The sequence below is a fragment of the Dromiciops gliroides genome, chromosome 4 (assembly GCF_019393635.1).
Source record: "Dromiciops gliroides isolate mDroGli1 chromosome 4, mDroGli1.pri, whole genome shotgun sequence".
Lineage (NCBI taxonomy): Eukaryota > Metazoa > Chordata > Mammalia > Microbiotheria > Microbiotheriidae > Dromiciops > Dromiciops gliroides.
Window position 1 is genome coordinate 421751667 of NC_057864.1, and position 14629 is coordinate 421766295.

The window sequence follows — 14629 nt, forward strand, 5'->3', positions numbered from 1 at the left end:
GTCCTTCAATTTGCCAACCACATCCTGAATTCCAACCTCATACTGGGAAACTTGGGATTATTTCAGGGATTTTTTTTTTAATAAACCAGAGAGGGCCAAGTAGACTCACATATTCCCTTTGAGATATTTTTTTAGGGATGAGACACATTGAGGCAGGTAGGTAGTATAGTGAATAGAGTTCTGGACTTGGAGTCATGAAGAACTGAGTTTGAAACTTGCTTGGGACTCATTAACTGTGTGATCCTGGGCAAGTCACAAACCTTCTTGTGATTTCTTTTGTCAACCATAAAAATGTTGATAATAATGATACCTACCTAAGGTAGGTGTTAAGAATATAAAAAGAGACCACAAGATCATATATTTAGAGCTAAAGGGGCCTTTAAAATCTGCTCTCTTCATTTTATATATAAGAAAACTGAGACCAAAGAAGGTTATGTGACTAGCCAAGTTACACAAATGGTGTCAGAAGTATAATTTGAACTCAGGTCCTTTGACTCTAGGGATAGTTCTCTTTCAACCCTTATGCACATATATATGATAGATATAGTTATAGATGCACATATATACATAATTTGTATATATAATTTAAAGTGTTTGGCAAATTGTAAAGAGCTATATAATGTTCCTGATTTTAATCATTATTAATATCCCCCAGTATTGGAAATCCTAAGATTGGAAGGGTTTTGAATTGGTGAGAATAAGATCTGCTTGAAAATTCTGAGCTACTCTATGTTGGGACTGATGCATCTACATCTTCCAGAAATCTTTCAGAGTTGATCCTCATTGGATCAAATACTGTTGCCTCTCAAGTGGCTTAATAAAAACTTGGGGCTGACTGGCCCTGAGAAGCCCTTAGGAAAGATGCAGGTCATGAAATTTCTAGTATTATTTGTATGGACCAGGAATGAATTTTGAATGATGAAAGGACTCTGTCTAGTAAATTCTTGGGCAACTACAGAAAAATAGAGTACCTTTTATGCCTATAGGAAATAATTATATATATATATATATATATATATATATATATATATATATACACACATATAACACACACACACACATATATATATTTGAATGAATGAATACACTGGTTATTTCAGGAACACAATATTAAGCATGTGAGGTGGAAGACTAGTCAGAGAAAACAAAGTATAAGAAAAATAGTTCCTTGTGGAAAATTACAAACCTACAAATATAACAAAATGGATTGGGCTAAAATTCTAAGAGTACCACTTAGAAGATAAAATAGATTGGGGAAAAAAACTTATATCATGTTATCCTGATCTTTTTCTGGTTTAAAAGGGTCTTTTATACATCTTTCAGTGATATATTGTTTTCATCCTTGTTTGTGTTTTTAATTGAGGAAGGGACATTTGGATATTTATAAAATCTTAGTCTATTCTTGAAAATATGTAATGGCTTACCACTCAGGGCCTAAAGGAAATTAGGCAATGACTCAAAATTAAACCATTAGAATGTTTATCCTCTTTTTATTATGTCTTTACCTAAGGGATTTCAGAAAAATTTTTGGAGTATCTTTGTAGACACTTGTGAATGCTTGTATAAAGTACATGGATTATAAACATAAATAGGTTTAAATTTGGAGGGGTCATTGCTATTACCATCTTTTGATAATATCTTTTGATGTCTTGTATTAACAAAGGAAGGATTGGGGTTACCACTAAGTAGCTTGCTAGTAATTCATGTGCCACTGAAGCATATGAGCAAATAATTACGGATTTTATTTAGTCCTTTTGCTCTCTAGTTTTGCAGAAAAGCAAATTTCAGTGACCTCTCTTAAAATGATTTTCATTATTTTATATATGTTTAACTGAATGTTATATTATATATGTATATTATGTCAAGTAGAAACTTTCAACTGCTCATTTTATCTAACTTCATTGTGATGGACTTTTAGCCTGAACTTCATGTCTGGACATGAAGGTGACCAGAAATTGTCCACGTTCTCATTTTCCTCTGTTTCCTTTATTTCTTAAACCTATGGGATAAAGTATTTGATTAATATTGAATTGTTCACTTTGTTCTCATTGCTTTGATACTTTTTATTTTTTCTCTTTCAATTGTTCCTTAAGAGAATTTAGAATTTCCAACATGCTTTTGTTTTCAGGATTTCTAGCTGTGTTTCTTTGTTGTTTCCTTATATTGGGCACTATCATATTCGGTTTTTATTCTTCACGTACTAACTAGATTTAGAAAAAAAATTTTGGGGTGGGGGCAATGAGGGTTAGGTGACTTGCCCAGGGTCACACAGCTAGTAAGGTTCATGTGTCTAAGTCTGGATTTGAACTCAGGTCCTCCTGAATCTAACGCTGATGCTCTATCCACTACACCACCTAGCTGCCCCCCCCCCAACTGGATATTGACATAACTTGCAAAAACTCTTCCCTAAATCTTTAGCAGCTCTTTCAAGATACTTCTGCCAGGGGCAGCTAGGTGGTGTAGTGGATAAAGCACTAGCCCTGGATTCAGGAGGACCTGAGTTCAAATCTGACCTCAGACACTTGACACTTACTAGCTGTGTGACCCTGGGCAAATCACTTAACCCCCATTGCCCCACAAAAAAACAAAAAACAAAACCAAGATGCTTCTGCCACAGTGGTGTTTGTCACCTGTCCTTTGGAATATTCCTTGATATTGTAACAATTGGAATGATGCCACCTGCTGGAGATTTACTGTAGAAAAGCTCTGCCATGAGGAGAAGTAATCCATGCAGTCAAGGTCCTTGGTGTCAGGAAGTGACGTTTGCACATGGGTACTGTCTATCAAGGCTACCAGCCAATCAACTTGAGGAGCCTCCTATTTCTGGGAGGAGGACACAAAGGAGGAAGTGGAGGCTGGCGGGACTGGGCTTCCTCTTTGGCTGCAAGACATCAGCATGGTGGCAGGGAACTTCAGAAGTGGGAGATTAGGAAGGCTATGATTGCCTGGTTATAAGAAATCTCTTCTCAATCTTTCTCTTTCTTTTACTATCTTTCAACAAACCCTTTTAAAAAAATCTAAACTCGTTTATCAGTGATTTTAGTCAGTTTCCCCCCAAAACTGGGGGGGGGGCAGATTAGAATCCGCATTTAGAATTTTAAATTACACAATATCCCCATCCTTCTCCCCATGGTTTTTAACTGGCAATGACTTCCAATTATATGGATGTGAGCAGGTCTTGAAATATTTTTACATTTTCTATCAAATGCTATTAGAGAAGGCATTTTTTTCATGGTGCATATAATAGATGCAGGTCTTTTTTAAAAAAATCATTCTGTTTAAATATAATTATCTGCTAATTTCTTCATGTTGCCCAAAAAAAGAGAGAGAAAGAAAAGGCTACTGCTAATTTAATTCTAAAAATGCCCATTTTATTTTCAAAATCATTTGATATATTAAAATTGTCTTGTAACCATTTGATAGATTATATTAAGCTTGTAGTCACTAATGCTTTAAATTACCTCATTGTCTTCAACTTTTACCTGTCCAGAATTTAGTTGTTCCTCAATTTCACTTCTCGTTTTGTCTAATCTAGAATCAGAAATGACAAAAAAAGTTTGCCCAGCACTAGTTGGCCATACCATGGTTCTGTCACTTACTCCTAAGGGTAGTATTGAGAGAAATCAGCATAAAACCCATGGCTAATTTTGTTAGGGGATGGCACTGAAAAATAATAAAATTATTCATTTCTTCACTCTCCTCCATATGTAGTCATGGTTTGCTTGTTTTAGTCATTAGCGTCATTGGTAGTGAAGCATTTCCAGCAGGTTGAATGTTGCTATTTCTGACTTGCTCTATTTTATTTTGCCTTCCGGTGGTACCAGAAGATAAGGGAGCATCTCTTGCTTTACTGCCATCTGTATCAAACTGATCATAACTTTGGTTTTGCGTAGGGTTAGCCTTCCACATTATGTCACCCTATTTCTTAGATTCATAGGAGCAGTTTCATCATACTTTCTGGAATGTTACCCCCAGTGGCATTGCCAGAGCCCAATTAACCACTATTCTAGGGTTCCTGTCAGGACTTCAATTCTACCGTAATGGTCTCAGTACACATAGAATCCAAAGTGTATATCATACTGACTAAAATTCACTTATTGTGCTTCCCTGATTATGACCCGAACTACAGGTTGGACTATGAGATGATTGTTGTTATTATTATTATTATTATTATTATTATTATTATTATTATTATTATTTAAAGCAACCTCTGAAATCCCTTACAATTTGAAGTCTCTGTATTTATGATATAGAAGGAACATCATTACCTCATTAATATTTAGATCGCTTGATATGAATTTGAATTATAAGAAATGGGCAGGAAGTCATATTATATAAATTTTAAACTACCACCTAATTCTACAAATCTGTATTCTATGGTAGACATGAAATAAAACAGGAGATGATGAGGAAGGAGATACACATGAGCAAGCAGAACGTAATGAAGTGAAGAAGATGAAGGGAAGGGAATAAGCATTTATTAAGTGGCTACTATGTGCCAGGCACTATAATAAGTTCTTTACAAATAGTATCTCATTTGATCTTCTCAGCAACCCTTTGAGGTAGGTGAAGTTATCATCTCCATTTTACACTTGAGGAAATTGAGGCAGATAGAGGTCAAATGACTTGTTCACAGTCACATAACTAGGAAGTGTCTGAGTCTGGATTTTAACTCATGTCTTCCTGACTCCATGCCCAGCACTCTATCCACTTTATCACCTATTTGTAAAAAAAGATAATGACCATAACTAAAGTGAAAAGAAATAAAAGGAAATTGATGTATGCAAGTTCAGTTTTCTTGCTTGCTTTTTAAAGAAGTCATTTATTAGTTATTCATATATGACTTTCTCTCATCTATGCCAAATGATGACACATTTTTTAAAAAGGGACTAAAGACTTTGTGGTCCCTTTCTAGCGTTTTTTTAGTTAATATGGTTGAGGGGTGCCAATAGGTATGGATAATCCTATAGTTCAAAGGCAGTCCACAAATAGTAGCTTAAATGATAGAACCCATAATGTGTAATCTTTGACACATTATTGGAGGAATTGTATCATATCTTCAGTATAAATAAAATGATGATATAAAAGATTGCAGCAAAATGCAAGGATGATCACAGGTTTTCTTCCAGGAGGCAAATAAAGTAATTAGTCTCTTCATAAACGTAAGGACAACATAAAGCATTGTTTCATGGGACACAGTCAGCTTGCTTTTCAGAGTTCAAAATAAACTGCTTACACACCAAAGTGTACTACCAAAGATTAAGAAGTGGAGAAATTATGTGAAGAACTTGCTAAGGTATACTTAACCAAGTCAACATGACAGTGCAAATTGCAATGAACATTATGTTGAAAAATTGTAGGAAACAATGAAGGAAACCATTGAATTGAACAAATTTAACAACAATCATAAGCTTACTTTACTCAGATATAAAAAGGGTCATTATTTAAATTGTAGAATTTGGAATCTTACAAAGGATGAGATAAATGAAAACAAAACAGTGCTTTTCAGGAGGCAGGAGTGAACTTTTAAAATTGTTTTAATTAAATGCAACTTTCAAATTTTCTATTAACCCTTGATACTGTATCATTAAAAACAGAACCTGAATAAAGGATATTTTCCATTACCAGTCTGGTTAATCTTTCAGTTAGGTTAGATCAAACTTTCACATGCTGATTTATATTATTTAAAAAGTCTATTTTATTCACATTGTATCTGTGCTACAAATTAGCAAGTGTGAAATCACTGTCTAAAATGGATAAGTCAAATGCTTGCTTAAGAATATTGGAAAATGGATTAGTCTGCAACAGGCTGTAAGTTAAATTGTAAAATAATATACTTTAAATCGAATTCATGAAAATTTTAGTGACATATGGGTTTGGCCAGATTTCCTTGGCCATAGTTTCTATGATGTTTTCCTTATGCCATTCCCCAAAATGTAGGGGAAAAAATGCATTAACCTATGTGTCTAAAATGCAATGAAAAATAGATCAGGAGATAGAATGTTTATCTTGGGGCTAAAAGTCCTGGGTTTGAAGTACCTTAACTTCTTTAGGCTTAACTTTCATCATTTGTAAAATGGAAATAATTATGTTGGCACTGTTAATTTGGACAGTGAATAAAGTGTTAGGCCTGGAGTCAGGAAGACGTGAGTTCAAATCCAGCCTCAGATACTTCCTATCTGTATGACCTTGGGCAAGTCCCTTAACTTCTCTCTGCCTCAGTTTCACTGAGTTAGTCCACACATTTATTTCTGCTGCTGCCCCTAATAAAGGCAACTGCTTCTGGGTTATTGAATGCGACAGTATCACAAATCATGCAAAATGGGGATAGTAACAGCACCTAACTAGCAGGGTTGTTTTGATGATCAAATAAGATATTTATAAAGCACAGTGCCTGGAACATAGTAGGTATTATGTAAATGTTTATTATTGTTATTATCTCACAGAGTTGTGGTGAGAAATGAACCTTGTAACCCTCTAAATAGCTATCTAATTTAACTAGTTTAGTAGACAGCTAGCCTTGAAATCAGGAAGCCCTGGGTTCAAGTTCTATCTGTGATACATCCTGGCTGTGTAATACTGGGCAATTTAAAGTCTTAATGCCCCAGGAAATTCTCTAAGACGATATGTAATTTGTAGAACATCTCTGGATCTGCTCCGGCAGAAGAAATATCCTCAAAGGTAGCCATTAAATCAATGAAATCACAGACAGAGTCATGTGCACATTTTGTAAGCAACCATACAGAGGTAAACCATTTACAAGATAAATTGTAAATAACCTGTTAAGGCTAGAATTCCAGCTAGTCTGTCTAAAATCTCTAATGAGTGGTCGCCAATAAATTAGAAGCTTTAGCAAGAGTTAGGCTTTTAAGCATTTATTAAGGAGAATAAGAATTTGGTAAAGAGAGAGAGAAAAGCCTACTTTCATCTATCTATTAAAGGGTGAGCGCATTCCTAGCTCCCTTCTCTGCCAGAGTCCACAGGAAAGAAAGTGAGTCAGAGTGCCAGCCTTCCCCTTCTTCCTCCCACAAGCAAACGTCATTTCCTGACACCAAAGAAAAGACACATGATCTTGCCCTCAAGACCTCGTGGTGGAGCTTTTCTACAGTAAGTCTCCAGCAGGTGGCATCCTTCCAATCGTTACAAATCAATGATAAGAAGGCTTTCCATTGAAGGTGGGAATTTAGCTGAGACTTGAAGGAAGCTAGGGGAACCAGGAGGAAGATGATGAAGGAAAAAGTTCTAAGCACTGAGGACAGCCAATGAAGATGCTAATAGCTGGGATATGAAGTGTGTGAGGAATATCAAGGAAACCAGTGTCAAGGGATCTCAGAGTGTGTACGATGTAAAGAGCAAGAAGACTGGAAAGGTTGGGGAGGGGAGCATGGAGGGTTTTGAACACCAACCTAAGGATTTGATCCTGAAAGTCATATGGAGCCATTGAACTTTATTTGGAGGTCAGGGTGGGGAAGAAGTGACAAGGCAAGACCTGAACTTTAGAGAAATCAGCATGACAATGAAATAGAATATGGATTGGTGTGGTGAGAGGACTGTGGGGGGATTGTTGCAATAGCTTAACTCATATCCCTAACTCTAAACACATCCTCTCCTGCTGATACATCAATTGATCAGATGAATTTTTGTAATGCGTAGCACTGATCATCTGATTCCTGGGTAACATTTTGAAATCCTCTCCATTGTCTGGTTAGATAAAGCCCTCAATAACCCAGCAGCTATGCTGTGCAGACAAGTGCTCCTTTCCTCTATCCTCTGCTGCCCTAGGAAACAACAGGTGAGATTCCTTGAATATACAAACAATGTACACACAAATGCACAGGCACACCCATGTGCACACACACATATGTATTAAGTACTTGAGGGTTGATAATAAAGTTTATGAATTCCAAAATAGTTAAGAAATTTCCTAAGGAAAAATGGCAGAAACTAAATGTATTAGCTATAGCTATTTAGAATATGAATTTTTTTTTCATATCACAACTCTAATTTGTTATGGCAATAGACTTTTTGATGGGTTAAATCTGCTGTGAGAACACTCACAGGTTTAAGTAAAGGTATATAATAGATTGATTATGAGGTTCATGAGAGAAGAGACCAAATCTAAAGTAAATATACATTCCCCAGTCAGAATCCTGCATACAGAATGAATGTATAAACTAATCAATCAATGTCCCCAATGTTCTTATACATAAAATTATAAGTTGGGTCAATAGAATTTTTTATTTAAGGTGATGAAAAATGCTTTCTATTTTCCAGTTAAATAAAGGAATATAACAACTTATCATAACTTTGACTGGTAAGTCTGTTATTTTCACATTTAGCAAAATTTAAGGGTCAACCCTCTGATAATAATATTCATGTAACAAAACATACAACCTATTGTAAACATAATTGGATTCTTTTGCGTGATTTAAAAAATCATTATACAACAGAAAAAAACAGGATGTTTTAGGAAATCCTTTGAAAGACTTTTTTTTGGGCAAAGAGTGTAGTTAATAAAAGTCATCTTTGATGTTATTTAACACAAAGGCAAACACAGTCCTTTTTATATTTGACATTAAAAATCTGATCATTTGCCTCCCTAAAGAAAATACATACAGCTTTTATACAGACCACACAATAAAGAATAATAATATTTCTGTTTACTGAGATATCAACTGGCATTTCACTCTAAGTCAATGGTCTATCATTGCTACAGCGTATTAGACCTCAATCTGGAATCTACAAATGTCAAGAGTATATAAAAAATATAGGATGAAAATCAAAAGCATGTTCCAGATTCCAAAAAAAAGAAAAAAAAAGAAACAAAGTTCACCTAAACATATTTGCTGCAGAAATCAGTGCAATATTCAGCTGTCAATCTTGAAAAACAACGAGGGAGCAGCGCTGTCAGTAGGACAGGATAATAAAATTTCAAGCAGATGTTCAGGCAAGGTTCTAATTCTTACAGAACTCCCTTGGCAAGCATTTAATTTCTTTATCATATGCAAGCTAGGCAAATTGTACTTCATCAAAACTGTATTGTGAAATATTAATATTTCATATGATAACAAAACTCCATAGAATAACCTTTGTCATATTAAGAACACCCACATTTTAAATGTCAAGGTTTTGAATTTTAATACATCTTAAGTAGCTTCTCGACTTGGCACCATCAGTTGTAACTAGTCAAATCTAAATTAGTGCGTTGTAATGTCATGCAAATATGTATATTTGTAAAACAACAGCAAAACATCTTTAGGAAAAAGTCAGTGGAAACCTATATGTTTGTAATATTTAGGTGAACACCTCAACACTCCATGAATAAGAAACAAGAGTTATCAATCAGCTCTGATTATGTCACACAATTAGAAATTCACAACCGGTTTAATCATTAATGAGAACATTATTAGAATATCCATGAATGGATTTATGAGCCACATTTTTTTTTAGTTCAGAAAATGCTACAATATAGAGCCATCTAAAAAAAAAACCTTCCTCTATAAGTAGCTAGTGATATCCACCACTACCAGCACTGCCAAAAAAAAAAAAAAAAGAACATTTTTATCATATAGTTGTTTTATCAGAAGGCTAAAACTGTTCTTTCCACAAAGACATCATTGTGCTCACTATCAAATGTGGACAAATGTCACTTCCTAAAAACCTCTGTGTGTTACATTTTATGAGCTGAAATTCAATTTGCATTTTTCATAACGTTGCCTTTTAACCAGCAATGCAGATAGCAGAATTGAGAGATTAAAAGAGAATTGGAGGTTTAGAAAGAAGTTAGCCCACACATTTATTTCTGCTGCTGCTCCTAATAAAGGCAACTGCTTCTGGGTTATTGAATGCGACAGCATCACAAATCAATGCATGTCACCAACGGAGTAAAGACAGATGTGTCTGATTAATCAGAATTAAATTTTTACAAGCAAAGGAAATGGCAAAAATCAAAGCAAACACTTCTGCTACAATCTCTCCATTTGCACCCCTGTAGCAATGTTTATACTTTTAAAAATAATGAATAATGAAATCTATGGCCAGTAGCTAATTTTCCCAAATCATAGATTCCTCATGCAATTGGCTGGATCAACTTTATTCTTAAAAACATTGTATGGAAAGAAATAGCAATAGCATACACTTGTTACTGCTGTACATTGATTATGTTAATCTAGAGCTGACTTACAGATGTTCTATTCAATGTTAACCTTTCTTTGTTCCATGAAGATATTTCTCCTTCCTATGATAATGTCTTTAGGACAGTAGTTCCCTACAAATGTCTGTGAATTAAAGATAACTTATTTAAATATAGTTTGTCATGCACTGATTACCTATACTTTTTGAGGTCTTTTTAGATTTCCCTGTAATTTCTATACTGCATTTACACATAGTATCATTGCAAAGCTGTCAGAATAAGACAGCCACAATGTTTGAATCATTATAGTGCTGCCTATTGATCCTAGGAAGAGGGGAGAAAAGGAGAGAATGTGTTTAATGGGGCATATTTGTTCTCTCTGATTTCCTTTGCCTAGGGAAAATGTTGCACTAAGCAGTGATCTTCATTTCTGGAAGTCACTAGATTCACCCATTTTAGTACATTAATTATTACTAACTACCAGTGGTGCATATTTAAGATAAACAAAAGAAAATCTTTTGTCCCCAAAGATCTTTTTTTTTTGTAATCACATTTTAGTTTTTGCTAAATTTGAGTTTTAAATTTGTTAATGACAGGTGTTATGAATAAAGTTCTTTGTATTAAGAATACTTTGCATTTTAAGTCCCCTATCCCCACCAAAAATAATATACTTCCTGTTGAATCCAAGACCCTATTTAAAAATATTTATAAAACCCTTAATGGTCAAGTCAGGAAGATTTGAGTTCAAATCTGATCTCAAATATTTACTGCTGTGTTGCCCTGGGCAACTCATTTAATCTCTGCTTGCCTTAATCCATTGGAGAAGGAAATGGAAAACCACTCCCAGAAAACCCTAGGGACAATATGGTCTGTGGGGTTGTGAAATGTACAACGTGACTGGATGACTAAACAACAATCACAACTCTTTAACCTAGTAACACTACTATTAGGTCTCTTTCTCAAGGAGATCAAAGAGAAGTACCTATAAATACAAAGATCTTTATAGGAGCTCTTTTTTGGTGTTGACAAAGAACTAGAACCTGAGGAAATGTCCACCAATTGGGGAATGGCTTAATGAATTAATGGCTGTTATGTGTTGGGATACTATTATTAAACCACAAGAAATTATGAAGGCAATAGTTTCAGAAAGACCTTGAAGACTGATAGGAAGTTGAAGTGAGCAGAACTGGGAGAACAGTGTACCCGGTAACAACAATGTAGTAAAGATAACCAACTGTGAAAGATTTAGCAACACTGATTAATACAATGATCCACCACAATTCCAAAGGATTAATGACAAAAAATGCTAGCCACTTCCAGATGGAGAACTGATAGACTCAGAGTTCAGAATGAAGCAGACTTTCCCTCCTTCTTTTTTCTGTAATGCAAAACTTCATTTCACATGACTTCATATGTGTAATGAGTTTTGCATTTCTTGTCTTCTCATTGAGTGGGGTAGGGGTCATAGAATAATAAATAGAATAATAATAATAAACCCTAAAATGCAAGGCTAAGGAAAATATATCATGTGTAAAGCATGTTAGTCATTGGAACATTGCATAGGGTTGAAACTATATATATATAAATCCCTCTTTCATGCTTTGTGCCTTCTCTTGTCTATTTGTATCAAACTTACCATTTTGTAATTGATAGAAGTTGTTCAGGAAGCTAACTATTCTCAACCTCGGTGTGAAATTCGATTTCCTTTAATCTACTCTTATTATAATGTATTGTTAAGACAGCATAGCATAATGGTTAGAAAGTTAACTTGAGACTCATAAAGTTGTAGATTCATGTGCTGACCCTGGCACATAATGGATGTGTGCACCTGGACAGGATATATAATGTATGCACGCCCCTCGATAATACACCACTTTTCAGTTTCCCAGGAAAGTCTCTAAGATTGCAAATTGTGTAACAGATGCTGATCTGCAGTGGTAGTGAGAGTTTTTTCATCAGGCGTTGTCTACCAACCAACAAATATTTATCAAACACCTACTATATACCTGGTACTGTACTACATTGGGAATGCAAAATGAGGCAAAAGTCAGTCCCTGCCCTGAAAGAGCTTACAATCTAGTGGGGAACACAACATCAAACATATATGAAGCAAGCTCTCTTTCATATATATCTCATACACACATGCATATACACACACATACATGTGTGCATATACTATGCACACATACACACATGTATGTATCCATGAATAAAAAACACAAAAATAAATAGATATATAAATAAATAAGTGACACAAGGAAGGCCCTGGAATTGAGGGGTTGAAGAAGGCTTCCAGGGAAAGATGAATTTTAAGTTGGGACTAAGTTAATAGTCAGAATGGAGGAGGGAGAGTGTTCTGGGCATGGCAACCAGCCAGATTGCTGAGAGATGGAGTGTCTTATTCTTAGAACAGTCAGAAGGCTATTGTCTCCAGATTGAAAATACATTGAAAGTAAGGTTTAAGAAGACTGGAAAGGTAGGAGTGAGCTAGGTTGTGAAGGGCTTGGAATGCTAAACAGAGCATTTGTATTTGATCCTAGAGGCAATAGGGAGACACTGGAGTTTTTTGAGCAATAGGTGGGATAGAGGTGAGGTGAGGGTTGGGGGAGTTGGGGAAGTGGGAGGGGTTCCCATGATTGGACCTGAGCTTTAGGAAAATGACTTTAGAAGTGGATTGGAGTGAGGAGAAACTTGAGGCTGGCAAATCCACAAGTACGCAACAGTCCAGGAGTGAAGTGACCAGAGCCTACACCAGGGTGGTGGCAATGTCAGAGCATAGAAGGGGGCATATATGAGAGATCTGATAAGACCTTTAGGACCCTTCTCAGAACAATATTTTCAAATGCCTAAAGCAATAAATCTTTAAAAGGAAACCAATTATATTGAAATGTAATTATCAAAATAATAAGTTTATAGATCAGAGGTTAAGATCTCCTCATTTAGTCCATTTTAGAGATGAGGAAACTGAGGTTCAGATAAATATGACTTTCCCAAAAGACAGCTAGGTGGTTATAGTGGATGGAGCACTGGGGCTGGTATCAGGAAGATCTGAGTTCTATCCAGCCTTAGAAACTTCCTAGTCATGCACAAATCACTAAGCTTCTGTCGGTTTCCTGATCTGCAAATGGGGATAATGATATTGTGAGGATTAAATGACAAAGAACTTAGCACAGCAACTGGCATGTAGTATGTATTTAATAAATGCTTATTCCCTTCCCATTCCAAGGTCTTATAACAACTTTCAGGCCATATCTAAAACAGCCTAAAGGAGCTCTACACTCTCCCAAACCACTCTTTTCCACAGCTTCCCACTACCTCTAACTACAGTGAATTGGACGACCGAGACTAATAGTGAAACAATAGGAATAGTCACCATTGTGATGATTATTATCAACATTCAGATAACACTTCAAGGTTTGCAAAGTACTGTACATATGTTAGTTCTGCTCCTCACCACAGCTCTGGGAGTTAGGCATGATGCTATTATCTTCATTTTACAGGCAAGGAAATTAAGGTTAAGAATAGTTAAGCAACTTGTCCAAGACTGGGACAGATAATATATGTCCTCATCCAATAGAATATACACTCCGGGGCAGCTAGGTGGCGCAGTGGATAAAGCACTGGCCTTGGATTCAGGAGGACCTGAGTTCAAATCCAGCCTCAGACACTTGACACTTAACTAGCTGTGTGACCCTGGGCAAGTCACTTAACCCTCATTGCCCTGCAAAAAAAAAAAAAGAATATAAACTCCTTCAGGACAGGAATTATAGTACTTCTCTCTGGTATCCCCAGTATCTAGCAAACATTTCTGGTCCATAGGAGTAGTTTGATAAATGGTTGCTGAGTTGAACTGAATTGAACTTACACATTGAAGAAGAATAGCACAATGCATCAAGGTGAAATGAGATCTCCTAGCTTCATGCCAACCATTTGGGAATTCACTTTTTAAACTATTTTTACTTCAGGTTATTAATCTAATCCCCATTCTCCTCACATTTCTGAATAATGGCCAATGGCCCAAATCAAAGGCTGGGGATGGGCATTGAAAGGGATGATCTTCAAACATCCTACAAAAACCATAATTCACTTGGGAAGACAAATAGGAGTCTATCCATTATGCTGTCTGTATAGTGATTAAAAAGGCATGACAGGCTGGCAAGTCATTTTAATACAACTTCAAAAATATTTTCTTACCTTATCAAGAGAGAAAGTTTTGGTCACAGCAAAGCCCCATCCTGCTTCAAAAGCTCGTCGGATCATTGATGCACTGGTAGCTGGAGTTGCACTAGCAAGACCAAAAGGATTCGGAAACTTCAATCCAGCCATCTCTACACTAATATCCACCAGATCGATAGGAGTATAAAAAAGCGGAAGCTCAGGTTTGGGAGAGACTGAAGTTCCATATTGTGACTGCAGAAAGCAAACAAACAAAAATATCAATAAATGATCTTGCTATCTGTTTTTCCCATGATTTCATCTTAATTTAATCAACCATTA

General features: G+C 35.8%; 1 protein-coding gene across 1 annotated transcript in view; it reads right to left on the minus strand.

Moving 5' to 3' along the window:
* DPYD (dihydropyrimidine dehydrogenase) overlaps positions 1-14629 on the minus strand; it is a 1058206-nt gene that overhangs the window by 501990 nt on the left and 541587 nt on the right. Inside the window, 1 exon segment of the mRNA XM_043962696.1 lies at positions 14327-14542. Coding sequence (XP_043818631.1) covers positions 14327-14542 — 216 coding nt within the window.